The 17,500-nt window shown below is 43.9% G+C and overlaps 2 protein-coding genes and 1 long non-coding RNA gene across 5 annotated transcripts in view; all 3 read right to left on the bottom strand.

Moving 5' to 3' along the window:
• Positions 1 to 17,500, bottom strand: part of LOC113814828 (hemicentin-1) — a 234,971-nt gene that overhangs the window by 39,052 nt on the left and 178,419 nt on the right. For all 3 annotated transcript variants that reach the window (XM_070114397.1, XM_070114399.1, XM_070114398.1), the window contains 10 exons: positions 10,118 to 10,298; positions 9,097 to 9,185; positions 8,483 to 8,601; positions 7,017 to 7,176; positions 5,389 to 5,486; positions 4,789 to 4,954; positions 4,320 to 4,460; positions 3,929 to 4,057; positions 3,253 to 3,413; positions 1,756 to 1,873 (listed from right to left, as the gene is read on the bottom strand). In XM_070114397.1, coding sequence (XP_069970498.1) covers positions 1,756 to 1,873; positions 3,253 to 3,413; positions 3,929 to 4,057; positions 4,320 to 4,460; positions 4,789 to 4,954; positions 5,389 to 5,486; positions 7,017 to 7,176; positions 8,483 to 8,601; positions 9,097 to 9,185; positions 10,118 to 10,298 — 1,362 coding nt within the window. The remainder of the gene's footprint in view (positions 1 to 1,755; positions 1,874 to 3,252; positions 3,414 to 3,928; positions 4,058 to 4,319; positions 4,461 to 4,788; positions 4,955 to 5,388; positions 5,487 to 7,016; positions 7,177 to 8,482; positions 8,602 to 9,096; positions 9,186 to 10,117; positions 10,299 to 17,500) is intronic.
• Positions 12,058 to 13,852, bottom strand: LOC138859404 (uncharacterized). Its single transcript, XR_011398157.1, has 3 exons — positions 13,684 to 13,852; positions 12,687 to 12,779; positions 12,058 to 12,074 (listed from the first exon to the last, which is right to left on the bottom strand). It is a non-coding gene; the product is annotated as an uncharacterized lncRNA (long non-coding RNA).
• LOC138859435 (hemicentin-2-like) overlaps positions 14,150 to 17,500 on the bottom strand; it is a 14,927-nt gene continuing 11,576 nt past the window's right edge. Inside the window, exons 7-8 of the mRNA XM_070114696.1 lie at positions 16,109 to 16,245; positions 14,150 to 14,467 (exon numbers count right to left, since the gene is read on the bottom strand). Of these exons, the coding sequence (XP_069970797.1) occupies positions 14,150 to 14,467; positions 16,109 to 16,245 (455 nt within the window). The remainder of the gene's footprint in view (positions 14,468 to 16,108; positions 16,246 to 17,500) is intronic.

The following is a 17,500-nucleotide window of genomic DNA, read 5'->3' as shown; positions in this document are numbered from 1 at the left end:
ACACAAAACCCATCCACATAAACACAAAAAATCCATCCACATAAACACAAAATCCATCCACATAAACACAAAATCCATCCACATAAACACAAAAATCCATCCACATAAACACAAAATCCATCCACATAAACACAAAATCCATCCACATAAACACAAAATCCATCCACATAAACACAAAATCCATCCACATAAACACAAAACCCATCCACATAAACACAAAATCCATCCACATAAACACAAAACCCATCCACATAAACACAAAACCCATCCACATACACACAAAATCCATCCACCTACAACACAAAACCCATCCACATAAACACAAAATCCATCCACATACAACACAAAATCCATCCACATAAACACAAAACCCATCCACATAAACACAAAACCCATCCACATACAACACAAAACCCATCCACATAAACACAAAATCCATCCACATACAACACAAAACCCATCCACATAAACACAAAATCCATCCACATACAACACAAAACCCATCCACATAAACACAAAATCCATCCACATACAACACAAAACCCATCCACATAAACACAAAATCCATCCACATAAACACAAAATCCATCCACATACAACACAAAACCCATCCACATAAACACAAAATCCATCCACATAAACACAAAATCCATCCACATAAACACAAAATCCATCCACATAAACACAAAATCCATCCACATAAACACAAAATCCATCCACATAAACACAAAACCCATCCACATAAACACAAAATCCATCCACATAAACACAAAACCCATCCACATAAACACAAAAGCCATCCACATAAACCCAAAACCCATCCACATAAACACAAAATCCATCCACATACAACACAAAACCCATCCACATAAACACAAAATCCATCCACATACAACACAAAATCCATCCACATACAGCACAAAATCCATCCACATACAACACAAAACCCATCCACATAAACACAAAATCCATCCACATACAACACAAAACCCATCCACATAAACACAAAATCCATCCACATACAACACAAAACCCATCCACATAAACACAAAATCCATCCACATAAACACAAAATCCATCCACATACAACACAAAACCCATCCACATAAACACAAAATCCATCCACATAAACACAAAATCCATCCACATAAACACAAAATCCATCTACATAAACGCAAAATCCATCCACATAAACACAAAATCCATCCACATAAACACAAAACCCATCCACATAAACTCAAAACCCATACACATAAACACAAAATCCATCCACCTACAACACAAAACCCATCCACCTAAACACAAAAAAACATCCACCTAAACACACAAAATCCATTCACATACAACACAAACTCCACCCACATACAACACAAACTCCACTCACATACAATACAAACTCCACCCACATACAACACAAAATCCATCCACCTACAACACAAAACCCATCCACATACAACACAAACTCCACCCACCTACAACACAAAATCCATCCACATACACCACAAAATCCATCCACCTACACCACAAACTCCATCCACCTAAACGCAAACTCCACCCACCTACACCACAAAATCCATCCACATACAACACAAAACCCATCCACATACAACACAAAAAATCCATCCACATACAACACAAAACCCATCCACATACAACACAAAAAATCCATCCACATACAACACAAAATCCATCCACCTACAACACAAACTCCGCCCACACAGCGCGAGGAAAAGAAATACACCACCCATGACGTACAGTGGACGGTGAGGGTGACGAAGGCGCTGTCCTGGCCGGCGGGGTTCGTGGCCGTGCACTGGTAGAGACCCATGTCCTCCACGGCGACCGGCAGGATGGTGAGAGAGTCGTCTGTTAACTGTGTAAAAAAAGGGAAGAAAATGGAGATTGTGGGAGATAGTGAGGGACGGATGAACGGGGTTGATAGGATGGGGGATGGAGGGAGGTGTGATGGAGGGAGGGACGGATGAAAGGGTAGATAGGATGAGGGATGGAAGGAGGTGGGAGAGAGGAGGGAGGGAGGGAGGGAGGGAGGGAGGGAGGGAGGGAGGGAGGGAGGGAGGGAGGGAGGGAGGGAGGGAGGGAGGGAGGGAGGGAGGGAGGGAGGGAGGTGGGAAGGAGGGAGGGAGGGAGGGGGAGGGAGGAGGGAGGGAGGGAGGAGGGAGGGAGGGAGGGAGGAGGGAGGGAGGGAGGGAGGGAGGGAGGGAGGGAGGGAGGGAGGGAGGGAGGGAGGAGGGAGGGAGGGAGAGAGGGAGAGAGGGAGAGAGGGAGGGAGGTAGGGAGGGGAGGGAGGTGGGAAGGAGGGTAATGGGAGGGAGGGAGAAGGAGGAAAGAGGGAGGAAGGGGAGAAAGAGAGAAAGAGAGAGAGAGAGAGAGAGAGAGAGAGAGAGAGAGAGAGAGGGAGAGTGAGTGAGAGAGAGAGAGAGAGAGAGAGAGAGAGAGAGAGAGAGAGAGAGAGAGAGAGAGAGAGAGAGAGAGAGAGAGAGAGAGAGAGAGAGAGAGAGAGAATGAATAACAAACAACATTTATCTTTATGAATTCTACTCGAATATAAATTTCATAAAACGAATAAGTTATTACCCACGGTGATTTCTCCTCCTTACACGGAATTATCATATCATGAATTTGTCACACAGTATATATTATAAGAATCGTGTATCTTCGATACCAACCATATGCATAATTAATAAATATTTGAATATTATATATCATAAACATTCTGTATCACAAACATTCTATATCATTAATATTCTATATCCTAAACATTCAATATCGTAAACATTCTATATCACAAACAATCTATATCATAATGGCTCTATTTCATAAATATTCTGTATCGTAAACATTCTATATCATAAAGACTCAGTGTCATACAAAATCTACATCATGAACATTCTATATTGCAAACATTCTATATCATAAATATTCTATTTCATAAATATTCAATATTGTAAACATTCTATATCATAAACATTCTTTACCATAAACATTCGACACAAGTATTCTTTACCATAAACATTCTACATTATAAACATCCTCAACCATAAACATTCTGCATCATAAGCATCATCTGCCATAAACATTCTACGTCATAAACATCCTTTACCATAAACATTCTACACCACAAGTTGTCTTTACCATAAACATTCCACACCACAAGTTGTCTTCACCATAAACATTCCACACCATAAACATCATGCATAAAAGTGAGAAAAAATGGTAAACGCAATCACGAACCTGTACTCGTGGATCTCCGGGCGTGACGGGCGTGTTGGCGTGGTTGGGTCGCGTCCAGGTCACGGCCGGAGTGGGCTGACCCGTCACCTCGCACTTGAGGACGACCTGCTGACCCACCGCGGCGACGACCTCATCCTCGGAGCCGAAGACGACAGGAGACTCTGGAGGCACGAGTGGTAAGAGGGGCATGTCAAAGTCGGGTTAATTAGAAGGTATAGTGGATGATAATAAAAAAAAATCATCATACATTTATAAATCATAAGCTAAATTAGATAACGGTAAAGTAGTATATATATATATATATATATATATATATAAATAAATATATATGTATGTATAGATAGATAGATAGATATAGATATATATACATGTGTGTGTGTGTGTGTGTATACAAATACATACCGAAAAGACAAAACGTAATCTGCCCTAAACACACATATTTTCAATAAGTAGCATACTTACGACATGAGCCTTTCTTTCTTTGATATACAAGACATATTCTTGCCTTAACAAACACAAACACAGTAACGCACAAAAAGATGAGCAAGGATTCAACCACGTTAAGAAATCCATTACGGCGATTTGTTCGTCTGATGAGGAACTCTCGACGAATCCGAAACGCCATAATTCAAAATCCTTTTCTCATTGTGGCTTTTTTCCTTTTCTTATTCTTTACCTTGTACCACCAGCTCCGTGTGTGCATGTGCTGATCCTGCAGAGCTCCGCGCAGTACATACGTAGGTGTCTGCCAAATCGGGGGTCACGAAAGGTATGTACAGAGAACCTGATTCATCCGGCTCAAATTCTGCGGATTAGGGAAAGGTTTTGATAAGTAGATATAGCGTTGATTAAGGGCGAATGGGAATGGATTTCACGTCGCGAAAATCCACGAAATGAAAAGATATTTCATTCGAAGGAGGGAGGCAAAATTTGATGAGGGATTTATTGAGAAAAAAAACGAATTTGTTGTTTCACTCTGGTTGGGTGTTTGCCTTGTGAGAACTAGTTTTCATTACTATTACCCTTATCATAATAATCTAAGAGAATGAAGCACGTCCTTAACATACCAACTCCTCGACTCACGACCTGGTGTCCCTTGAGCCAGGTGACGGAGGGCGTGGGAACTCCTCCAGCCTTGCACTCGAGGGTCGCACTCTCGCCGCTCACGACCACCATCCGCGCTTGGCCCACTTCCACCCACGGCGGGGCTGCGGCGAGGGGAAAAGGGTATTAGTTTTGTTTATATATGGGTGCCGTGTTGGTATGGCCTTTCCCATGAAGAGAATACAGAAATACTTAAGATTAGATACGGTTGAATATTACAAATCACAGACCGTACGTTGAATTTGAAGTCAATAAGGGGCATACCTCACCCAAAAAGACTTTTTTATATATTTTTTTTATCCTATTCAATAAAAGCAGTCCAAAAATGCTTTTAAGTTTTTACTTTCTGTCACAGAAACGGATATTTTATTTACGCCAAAATCAGCAGAACGAACTAAAATAGCGATCACAGCCAGAGACCACGAGACATACTTTGCACAGTGAGGGTAAGGGTGTGGTTGGCACTGCCCGCCTCGTTGTTCGCGAAGCAGGTGTAGTTTCCAGCGTCCTCGGGTCTCACGGGGGATATCTGAAGGACTCCTGAGGGCAGCACGCTCCCCTCGCCTTCGACGGGGGTGCCTTCGAACTGCCAGCTGATCTGTCCAGACATAAGCAACCCATACAGCGCAGAACTTTTTTTTTTTCGCGAATTATTGGCGTTTTGAACTCTTCATCCAACCACCACCATTGCAAATAACTCCTAGTCCTACAATGTCTCAGTAGTTCTTTTCGTACGCAGAAAATTCTTTTCGTACGCAGAAAAAATAAAGTACACGAGCACCTACTACCAACAAAATAAAATCAATAAAACAAACAATAAAAAACGACAAAGTTAACGAAAAAGTAAAATAAAGAATAAAATAAAATGAATAAAACTTAAATTTAAAAAAATGACAAAGTTAACAAAAAAAAAGTAAATAAAAAACAAAACGAAACAAACAAAACTTAAACAAAACCAATAAAAAACAAACAAAAAGCAATAAAATCCCCGACCTAAAAAATAAAAAAAAAACACACATCACAAGCACACACCTTGGGCCGTGGATAGGCATCGAAGGCACACACCACGTTCACTATCTCTCCCACCACCGCCACCACCTCCTCCGGGGCGTCGACGAGCTGAGGACGACCTGGGAGAAGCACGACACCATACGTCACTATATCTACTCCTCGCTCATCATTGATTGTGTAAAAAAAAGTGTGATTTTTCGATCATTACACTATATCCTCATGATCGTAAAAATATGTGATTTTTCAATTATCTCACTATATCTTCTTGATTGTAAAAAAGTGTAATTTCTCATTTATCTCACTATATCCTCATGATTGTAATAAAAAGTATGATTTCTCACTTATTTCAATATATCTTCATGATTGTAAAAAAGTGTGATTTCTCACTTATTTCACTATATCATGATTGTAAAAAAGTGTGATTTCTCATTTATCTCACTATATCCTCATGATTGTAATAAAAAGTATGATTTCCCACTTATTTCACTATATCTTCATGATTGTAATAAAAAGTATGATTTCTCACTTATTTCACTATATCCTTATGATTGTAAAAAAAGTGTGATTTCTCACTATATCTTCATGATTGTAAAAAATGTGATTTCTCACTTATCTGACTATATCTTCATGATTGTAAAAAACTGTGATTTTTCACTGATCTCACTATAACCTCACGATTGTAAAACAGTGGGATTTCTCACTCACCACATTATAGCCTCATGATTGTAAAAAGTGTGATTTTGATATTACTATACTACTAATTATGATAATTTTATTGGATGAGTGAAAATACTCTGAGGCAGGGAGTGAGAATCAGAAAAGGAGAAAAGAGAGTAAGAAGCGAGAGAGAAGGATAAAATGAAGGGAAAGGGATATTAAAAAATAGAAAATATTAAAGAAAAAAATGGGAGGAACTTATAATCCATCGCCTAACTTCCAATTAGCTTTGAAATTCCAAAGAACAAAAAAAGAAAAAAATGAAGAGAAAAAGAGAGAGAGAGAAAAAGGGAGGGCAGGGAAGAGATCGTGAGGGAAGGAGGTAGGGAAGGAAAGAGTGAGGGAGGGAGGTAGGGAATGCGAGAGAGAGGGAGGGAGGTAGGGAATGCGAGAGAGAGAGAGAAAGAGAGAGAGAGAGAGAGAGAGAGATTGTTTGAGAGAGAGAGACAGAGAGAGAGAGAGAGAGAGAGAGACAGAGAGAGAGAGAGAGATTGTTTGAGAGAGAGAGAGAGAGACAGAGAGAGAGAGAGAGAGAATGAGAGAGAGAGAGAGAATGAGAGAGAGAGAGAGAGAGAGAGAGAGAGAGAGAGAGAGAGAGAGAGAGAGAGAGAGAGAGAGAGAGAGACAGAGAGAGAGAGAGAGAGAGAAACTATGGGACAGACGAAGAACCAGAAAACAAACCCAAAAATCTTAAACATATTCCCCGACAAGCAGATAAGAAAAACAAATACCAAAGATCCCCGATCTAACAAGAAAAGTAAAAAAAATAAAAAAAAAATCTAACAAGAAGAGCAAAAAAAAGCAAAAAAAAAAAAGAAGAAGAAAAATAAACAAGAAACAAAGATCCACAAAAAAACTACTCTCCCCTACCCCCCCCAAATGAATGAATAAAATAAATAAATAGATAAATAAATAACAACACAGCCCCTCACGTAGGACTTGGACGCGGAAATCCTTCGTGTGGTTCCCTGCGAGGTTGGAGGCGACGCAGGTGTACCTCCCGGAGTCTTCGTCGCCCACGTACTGGAGCAGGAGCGACCGCCCGCCCCAGGACACACTCACGCGCTCGTCCAGCCGCATGCCCACGCCCTCCTGGTGTGGGAATGGTATTGTTTTATGATACATCTGGTGTTACATCTGGTGTATCGGGTGTATTTGATAGGTGGTTAGGTGATTTAGGCGTGCGGTGTTGTTCTTGTTCTTGTTGATATGGTTATTATTGGGGACTTATCATTGTTATCGATATCATTAAAATCACCCATTCACCTTACATTCACCTATTCACCCATGCACATCACCCACTCACCCATTCACCCATACACATCCCTCATTCAGCCATACACATCATCCATCCACCCACCCTTTCATCCCTCTCACCCATTCACCCGCACACCTCACCCATCCACCCACCCTCTCATCCCTTCACCCATCCACCCATACACATCACCCATTCACCCATCCACTCCACCCTCTCACCCCCACACCCATCCCACCCACCCTCTCATCCCTTTCACCCCCTCACCCATCCACTCCACCCCCTCACCCATCCACCCACCCTCTCATCCCTTCACCCATTCACCCATACACATCACCCATTCACCCATACACTTTACCCATTCACCCACCCTCTCACCCATTCACCCAGACACTTCACTTACTCACCCATTCACCCACCCTCTCACCCCCTCACCCATTCACCCGCACACCTCACCCATCCACCCACCCTCTCATCCCTTCACCCATCCACCCACCCTCTCATCCCTTCACCCATTCACCCAACCCCTCACCCCCTCACCCATCCACGCACCCTCTCATCCCTTCACCCATTCACCCAACCCCTCACCCTCACCTCATCCACCCACCCTCTCTCCTTCCCTTCACCCATTCACCCACATACTTGACACCCATTCAATACCCATACACTTTACCCATTCACCCACCCTCTCACCCATTCACCCAGACACTTCACTTACTCACCCATTCTCACACCACCCTCTCACCCCTCACCCATTCACCCGCACACCACCCTTATGCCTACCCCACCCTCTCATCTCTTCTTCACCCATTCACTTACATACACTTCACCCATCCACCCACCTCCTCTCACCCCCACACCCATTCACCCGCACACACCTCACCCATGCACCCACCCTCTCATCTCTTCACCCATTCACCCATACACTTCACCCATTCACCCACCTCTCTCACCCCCTCACCCATTCACCTGCACACCTCACCCATGCACCCACCCTCTCATCTCTTCACCCATTCACCCACCCTCTCATCCCCTCACCCATTCACCCACCCTCTCATCCTCTCACCCATCCATCCACCCTCTCACCCCCTCACCCATTCACCCATACACATCACCCACTCACCCACTCACCCTCCAACTCACCTTCATCCAGGTCAGGAGCGGCTCCGGGTGACCTGAGGCGACGCAGTGAAGGGCGGCGGACTCGCCCTCGACCACAGTGACTGTCTCCTCGTCCAGCCCGCCCGTGATGAAGGGAGCCTCTGGGTTGGAGAAGTGGGCGTGAGAAAATGGCGTCTGAATCGTATATGTCATTCGTGTGTTTGGATTTGATTGAGTGAGTGGTTCGATAATGATGGTTGTGTGAGGTGGGTGTGTTTTGGCTGTTGAAAATGTAGTGTGTGTGTATGCAATTATTAAGAGAGAGAGAGAGAGAGAGAGAGAGAGAGAGAGAGAGAGAGAGAGAGAGAGAGAGAGAGAGAGAGAGGAGAGAGAGAGGGAGGGAGGGAGGAGGAGGGAGGGAGGGAGGAGGGAGGGGAGGGAGGAGGGAGGGAGGGGAGGGAGGGAGGGAGGAGGGAGGGAGGGAGGGAGGGAGGAGGAGGAGAGAGAGAGAGAGAGAATGATCGAGAGAGACAGAGAGAATGATCGAGAGAGACAGAGACAAACGGAGAAACAAAGAAAGAGAAAGAAAAAAAACGAAAAATCAGAAAGGAAAATAAAGAATTAAAACAGAAATTAAAGTCCTCCTCCGCCCAGACCTGTCACGCTGACGACGAAGCGCCGAGCGTCTTGGCCGACGTCGTTGGTGGCCGCGCACTCGTACACTCCCGCTTGCTCCAGCTTCACCCTGTAAAATGCAAGAACTATGTAAAATATAAACTTATTTAGATCTTTGTAAAAAAAATAAAAAAAGAAAAAAAAAACATGGCGCGTGGGGAGGCCTATGTAAAATATAACCTTATTTAGATCTTTGTAACTTATTTAGATCTTTGTAACTTATTTAGATCTTTGTAACTTATTTAGATCTTTGTAAAAAAAAACATGGCGCGTGGGGTTTTATGAGTTGATTTCTGATCCATTAGGCGTTTCCTACTTTCTTTTTTATATATTTTTATTTTTATATCTATCATCTAATACTTTTTGTTATTATTTGGTATTTTGACTTTTTTTTTTACTTCTATCTATCCTTCATATCACTATCATCTTCATGTAAATTTCGTTTTTTTTCTGTTTGTGATATAGTGTAAATTTACGACCTTATGTAGCGGGAAAAGAGACTGGAATTAATGAAAAATGTATTGCCTTTGCCCTATTCAAAGCGATGAAATTGTAAGGAAAGATATAAGCCCCATAAGATTAGGGGCTGTATCTTTTCAATTAGCTTCAGTCCATCCTCATTTTTTATATATTATCTGATCATTTCTTTAGATATTGGGAATAAGCATAATATCACCTATTTCCCTAGTCTTGGCAGGACGTTTCGTGGTAAAATATGAAACTACCACCTCAGCAAAACGAAAAAAACGCTCTTATTTCTTAATATAGCAGACTCTCGTTTTAATCGTATGCACACGTTCTTGTATTTGCATTTTAAAAGGCCAACTTTAGAATCCTTGAAAAAGAACCGAAAATAATGATTCGCCATGAGATTAATACCATATTCGGTAAAAAAAAAAGGGTAAGTATGGTAAAAATACGATACTGTAAAATACAAAAATAAGATACGGCAAAAAAAAAAAAATCATTGACAGTCACCTGAATTCACCTCCAGTATCTCACCTGTCAATGATCAAAGTGTTACCGTCAAGGACCAGATCCTCGCTCTCCGTAACAGGTTCTCCCTCGAAGGTCCAGATGAGGTCGGGCTCAGGTTGTCCTTGAGCCTCACACTCGAGCTCCACTGATCTGCCGCTCACCACAGGGACGGCCTGCTCCTCGCCCCCGGCTATTCTCGGAGGCACTGGAGGAGGAGGAGGAGGAGTATGAGGTAGAGGAAGAGAATAAGGAGGAGGAGAATGAGGTAGAGGAGGAGTATGAGGAAGAGGAGGAGGAGGTAGAGGAAGAGAATGAGGAGGAGGAGGAGAATGAGGAGGAGGAGGAGGAGGAGGAAGAGGAGGAGGAGGAGGAAGAGCAAGAGGAGGAGCAGGAGGAGAAGAAATGAGAATGAGGAGGGGGAGGAGGACGAAGAAAATGAGGAGGGGGAGGAGGAGGAGAATGAGGAGTATTATGGTTATAAGAGAGTATTATGGTTATTCTGAATCCTTCCTTTGGTTATATATAACATGACACTGAAGTTCTCATTCAAAGAAGTGTGGTATTACTTTTCTATAGGAATTTTATAGTCTTTGACTCTGAATAGACGAACATTCCACGGAGGTAGGTGTGTGTGTGCGTGTGCGTGTGCGTGTGCGTGTGCGTGTGTGTGTGTGTGTGTGTGTGTGTGTGTGTGTGTGTGTGTGTGTGTGTGTGTGTGTGTGTGTGTGTGTGTGTGTGTGTGTGTGTGTGTGTGTGTGTGTGTGTGTGTGTGTGTGCGTGTGCGTGTGCGTGTGCGTGTGCGCGTGCGTGTGCGTGTGCGTGTGCGTGTGCGTGTGCGTGTGCGTGTGCGCGTGCGTGTGCGCGTGCGTGTGCCTGTGCGTGTGCGTGTGTAACACCTCCCTTCTCCAAATACAAAACAAACATAAACACAATAAATAAATAAATTCCCCATCAATCCATAAACAAAAGCATTCCGTGTGTCAACTTGATGCGCAAAAGTTCATCTGAAATTGATATCGTAAGAGCCTTTTCCATAAACATTCTTCATCTGATAAGTTTTATGTAAGAAAACTTTTGACATTCGAAAGCCATTCAGATTTCTTAACCATGAGACTGGGAGAGTTGGCGTTGGGGTCGCATTTCTGCCTATAAGTACTCACGATATAAGTACAATATCATGTAGAGGCATTTCTTCATATAGGAAAGTATATGTGTGGGATAAGTATGAGTAATATAAGTATGAACATTTCTATATATATGAAAATGTAATTATGCGCCTTATAAGCACGAATCGTATCATATAGATGTATCTTCGTTTAAAGGTGGAGAGGGCAGGAAAATGTGGAGAGGGCGGGGACAGTTGGAGAGGGCGGGGAGGGGTGTGGGATGAGGCGGGGAGGGTGGGGATAGATAAAGTAGATGGAGGGAGTGGAAGAAAAGGGAGAGGGTGGATGGAGAGAGTTGAAAAGGGGTTAGGGAAGGAGTTGGAGGGAAGAGGTGGAGATCAAGAGGCTTGGAGTGGATAGAGAGCCCACAACTATCCGACCCCCACCCCCACCCCCACCTTCCAACCGTCACAAAATTATCTCAACCGTCCATTTCTATAAACATCTCACAATACAGAGGGGGTTTCCCGTGGTTTCCAGGTTCCTACCCACCCACTCCCACCCTCTCCCTCCCCCCGTCCCTCTCCCCCTCCCCCTACCTCTCCCTCTCCCTCCTTCCCCTTCCCTCTCCCTCTCACCCCCTCCCCCTCCCCTCTCCCCCTCCCGCTCCCCCTCCCCCTCTCCCTCCCTCTCCCTCTCAAACTCCCCCTCCCCTCTCCCTCCCTCTACCCCACTACCTCTCTCCCCCTCACCACTCTCCCTCTCCTGCACGACGAAGGATTACGTACCCAACACGTGCAGCCGGAACGTCTCCTCCGTCAGGCCGGCGAGGTTGGTGGCCAGGGCACGTACCATGCTCCCCCGCCGTCTCCTTCCTGAAGCCACGGAAGGCACAAAGATTTCAGGGTTTTTTTGTGAATGAATCGATAGGTGGATGAATGGTTGTATGGGCGTGGTGGGTGTGGGAGTGGAGGTGGGAGGGGTGTGTGTGTGTGTGTGTGTGTGTGTGTGTGTGTGTGTGTGTGTGTGTGTGTGTGTGTGTGTGTGTGTGTGTGTGTGTGTGTGTGTGTGTGTGTGTGTGTGTGTGTGTGTGTGTGTGCGTGTGTGCGTGTGTGTGTGTGTGTGCGTGTGTGTGCGCGTGTGCGTGTGCGTGTGCGTGTGCGTGTGCGTGCGCGTGCGTGTGCGTGTGCGTGTGCGTGTGCGTGTGCGTGGGCGTGGGCGTGTGCTTATGCGTGTGCGTGTGTGTGTGCGTGTGCGCGTGTGTGCGCGTACATATATGCGAGTGCGTATGCGTGTGCGTGTGTGTGATATATGCAACACATCTATATCAATATTCATATAAATATTCCAATCTAACTATCTATCAACCAACCAATCAATCAATCAAATCAATCTATCCATCCATCCATCCACCAACACAACAAAACATCCCATATAATCACACAACAAATCTATAACAAACAAAACACACAAAGCACAACACGTACCTGAACAGACGTGATGATGAGGACATGGTTTTCCTCCAGCAGCTGCAGACGGGAGTGGTGTTCCAACGGCGCGGAGCCTCGATACCAGGTCACCTGTTGTGGGTGTACTTCATTATGGTGGTGTAATGGTAGATGGTGGGTGGGGGGGAGGGGTGATATGGGTGTGCTGGTATGTCATGGTTTGTGGTTGGTATGGACGCTGAATATTGGTGTGCTGGTATGGAGGATGAACATTGGTGTGCTGGTATGGAGGGTGAACATCGGTGTGCTGGTATGTCATGGTTTGTGGTTGGTAAGGAGGGTGAACATTGGTGAGCTGGTATATCATGTTTTGTGGCTGGTATGGAGGGTGAAAATTGGTGTGCTGATATACTATGGTTGTTAGTTAAGTATGAGGACAAGCATTTGTTTGATGCATTGGTATGTCTGATTGTTGGTATCAAAGGTGAACATTTGATGTTGTATTGGTATGTGAGATTATTAAATGCTATTGAGGGCGAACATATGATTGGTGTACTGGTATGAATGCTAGTTGGTATGCGGACTAGCATTTCATTGATTTATTGGTATGTCATTAATGTCGGTTTGGGAGTCATCATGTAACTGTTCATGCTTGTTCATTGGTACGGGGTATGAAGGGTGAACAGCTGATTCGTGATCTGTTATATTAAATGAGAATTAATACTAGTTGTATCTAGAAATTGCAGGAGTTTGAGTTTGTTTAAAGTGGTATTCTGCGTGTTATCATGATCATTAATGTGTGCAGCGTTATATGGATATGTAAAATGTTAAAAAATAATAACTTGACATAGGATAATGATATGGAGGATAAGCTAACTGGAAAAGTGGCTACGAACTGAAACACAATACGTGAGAAACAATAATAAAAATAAACCCAAAAAGTCTCCTTATACATGAAACCAAGAGGAACATAAAGCCAAAGAAAAGTGAAATTTCTCCGAGAGGGTTCGTTACACAGCACAGAAGACCAGGGTACCTCAGGGGGCGGATCTCCACGGGCGTCGCACTCGAACACGACAGGTTCCCCAACGGCTGCCTCGTGGTCCTTCACCTCCTGGATGGTGTCGATGTCCGGGGGCACTGCGGAACAGCTGCTGCCTTATCTATATGGATCTAATTGGACTTTTTTATCTGAACTGTCTACAAGGTATTGTGGCCCTTTTTCTGTGTGTGTCCATTTACGATTGATATAACGCTTGAAGGTTCTAATGGTATCTTGATTGTATTGAATGGACTGATAAATAATAGATAAAGATCATTATAATTCGTTTAATAAATACAGGATATCACTTTGTAAAGCAGAAGCGTTAAATCGACGACGTACCTAGCGTGTCGGAGGCTTGAAAGGTTATCCTGGTGGAGGCGCCGGCGAGGTTGGTCTACCACTTGCACGCGTAGGCGCCCTCGTCGCGTTCCCCACGCTCAGTCACGCGGCTCACACCTCAGTCCTGGTCCCGCCGCCGAAGGTGTGGTAGCGCGCCGTCCTCGTTCCTGCCGCCGCGCCACTCCCGCCACCCGTCCAGCGGCGCCTCCTGGCCGGCGTCCAGTACGGGCTCTGGCGTCGTGGCGGGGGTCGACGTGGCCTCCGCACTCACTCCTTCCAGGTAGTCCTGCAGCAGGAGGGACACGTCCTCGGCGTAGCTGAAGTCCTCCTCGCCCTCGTAGTAGTAATCGGACGAAGGGAGCGGCCGCCGACCCATCACCAGGCGCTCGAAGGACCTCGTCTGCGGGACTTCGTTGAGAGGAAGCTCCTCCCCGTCCTGGGAACGTCGCTGGCGTTAAGGCACTCTAAAACACACTCTCTCAGACATACAAGTCTACGAATAAACGTACATTCGCGTTTTCTTCTAGATTTCTTCATTCTCACTCCTTATAATTGGATAATTAACTCTGTGTATTATATATATGTAAAAGTTTTTTTTTTATTATTATTACCCGGTAGCTCGAGCACTGGAGGAAAGGTATTTGCTGTTCTCATACCAAGAGTGCGGGCTGGTACCAAGATAATCATGGACGAATGTAAAAATATCTCCTTACTACATTTAAGTTTTCTAGTCTTAGGTATTTTCTGATTAACAGCCCTTCTAATCTTTTGGTCCAGGACTTGCTTATTCCTTATAGGCGAGCCTTTTTCTTTCTCTCTCTCTCTCTCTCTCTCTCTCTCTCTCTCTCTCTCTCTCTCGCTCTCTCTCTCTCTCGCTCTCTCTCTCTCTCGCTCTCTCTCTCTCTCGCTCTCTCTCTCTCTCGCTCTCTCTCTCGCTCTCTCGTTTCTTCTCTCTCTCGCTCTCTCTCTCGTCTCTCTCGCTCTCTCTCTCTCGCTCTCTCTCTCTCTCGCTCTCTCTCTCTCTCGCTCTCTCTCTCTCGCTCTCTCTCTCTCTCAGCTCTCTCTCTCTCTCGCTCTCTTTCTCTCTCTCTCGCTCTCTCTCTCTCTCACTCGCTCTCTCTCTCGTTTTCTCTCTCTCTCTCTCGCTCTCTCTCTCTCGCTCTCTCTCTCTCTCGCTCTCTCTCTCTCTCGCCTCTCTCTCTCTCTCGCTCTCTCTCTCTCGTCGCTCTCTCTCTCTCGCTCTCTCTCTCTCTCGCTCTCTCCTCTCTCGCGTTCTCTCTCTCTCTCTCTCGTTTTCTCTCGCTCTCTCTCTCGTGCTCCCTCGTTCTCTCTCGTTCTGCTCTCTCGTAACCTCTCTCTCTCTCGTTTTCTCTTCTTGCTCTCTCGCTCTTTCGTTTCGTCTTCTCTCTCTCTTTCGTTCTCTCTCTCTCTTCCGTTTTCTTCGCTCTCTCGTTCGTTCTCTCTCTCTCGTTTTCTCTCTCTCTCTCGTTCTTCGTTCTCTCTCTCGCTCTCTCTCTCTCTCGCTCTCTCTCGTTTTCGTTCTCTCTCTCTCTCTCGTTTTCTCTCTCTCACGTTTTCTCTTCTCTCATATTTCGCTCGTCTCTCTCTTCTTCGTTTTCTCTCTCTCTCTCGTTTTCTCTCTCTCTTCGTTCTCTCTCTCGCTCGCTTCGTTCTCTCTCTCTCGTTTTCTCTTCTCTCTCGTTTTCTCTTCTCTCTCTCGTTTTCTTCTTCGTTCTTCTCTCTCGTTTTCTCTCTCGCTCTCTCTCTCTCGTTCTTCTCTCTCTTCGCTCTCTCTCTCTCTCGCTCTTTCTCTCTCTCGCTCTCTCTTCGTTTTCTCGTTCGCTTCCTCTCTCGCCCTCCCCTCGCTCCTCCCCCCTCGCCCTCCTCGCCTCGCCCTCGCCCTCCGCCCTCGCCCGCCCTCCCCCTCTCCTCCCCTCCCTCCTCCTCCCTCCCCTCTCCCTCTCCCTCTCCCTCTCCCCTCTCCCTCCCCCCTCTCCCTCTCCCTCTCCCAAGATCCACCCAAGAACCACCTACGAACCATTCAAGAACCATTAATACTTGTCCTCTCGCGCCTCACCTTCATCCACGTGATATTGTAATTGGCGTGGGCGGCCGAACTGCGCCCGTTCGTCTTCACTTTGCATTCGAAACTGACGTCCTGGCCTTCCACGACCGCGACTTCGACTTCGGCGTCGCCTTCGAGTTCCGGACGAGCTGAAAAAAATGATGAAAATAAATAATGGTTAAAATAATGGTTAACTATGATTGTGAGTATTTTATAATGTTGAAGATTATGTTAATAATGATAATAACATTATATCAATTGTAATAACGATGATGATGATGATGATAATGAAGATAATAGTAATAATAATGATACTACTACTGCTACTAATGATAATAATAATAATAATAAGCACAATAATAATGGCAATAATCAATGTACATAACTATATCATCAGGAAACACAAACATTCGTATGAATTACGAAATTAAATTAATCGGAACTAATCAGCCAACTGATCTCTTAATAAAATTAATAAATAACTATTCCTTTCGTGCAGTAAACAGTTACATTTAACAAAACAAAACTATATATATATATATATATATATATATATATATATATATATATATATACATATATATATATATATATATACGTATATATATATATATATATATATATATATATATATATATATATATATATATATATTTTTTTTTTTTTTTTTTTTTTTTATTTTTTTTTTTTTTATAAAGGTGTTTAGGAAGCGTTCTGATACTATATTAAGTGTGTGAATAAATGTTTGGAATGAAACATTATCACATTTTAGTCAACCCATTTATGAAGAGGTTCTTAATTCATTGTTTTTACATTCGAAAGATGATCGTCATACATTATATTCCAATATTCAATAACATGAAGTGAAAGTTCTCATAAGAAATACCAATGAACAACACACATCATGGTGTTTATTGATATTCACAATACGCCAAGATCCAGATAATAAAATGAACTAAATGGTAAAAGTTTAGGGGTTATGTTGATGTTAGCGAAAGACACAATATAAGATTCGTAGTGCATCAATACTGAAAACTATTCCTTCCTTGTTATATAGCCATTTATAATCATTTATCGATCAATCTGACTCACTGACATCCTAATGCTCTTAAGATCAGCCAATTTTCTTTTACTCAGTCAAAAGTCTTTCAATATGCTGTATGTTTTCTTAATATACTCGCCCCATCATTGATATCGAAAATGTGCACAGGAAAACATACACCGATACAAAATAAATGGAGCGAAGGTCTAAATGGCAAACAGACATGAATCGAAAGCATGTTAACTCTCCAATAAAGATATATGGTGATTTGTCATTACGTGTGACTTATTTAAATCATGAAAAAATGTATGACTGAAATCAATTAGTAATTCCACTGATGCAGCTTGATCGACGTTCATCTT

Source organism: Penaeus vannamei, chromosome 36, assembly GCF_042767895.1.
Source record: "Penaeus vannamei isolate JL-2024 chromosome 36, ASM4276789v1, whole genome shotgun sequence".
Lineage (NCBI taxonomy): Eukaryota > Metazoa > Arthropoda > Malacostraca > Decapoda > Penaeidae > Penaeus > Penaeus vannamei.
The sequence above is the reverse complement of the archived record's forward strand: the minus strand, read 5'-3'. Positions and strand labels throughout refer to the sequence as shown.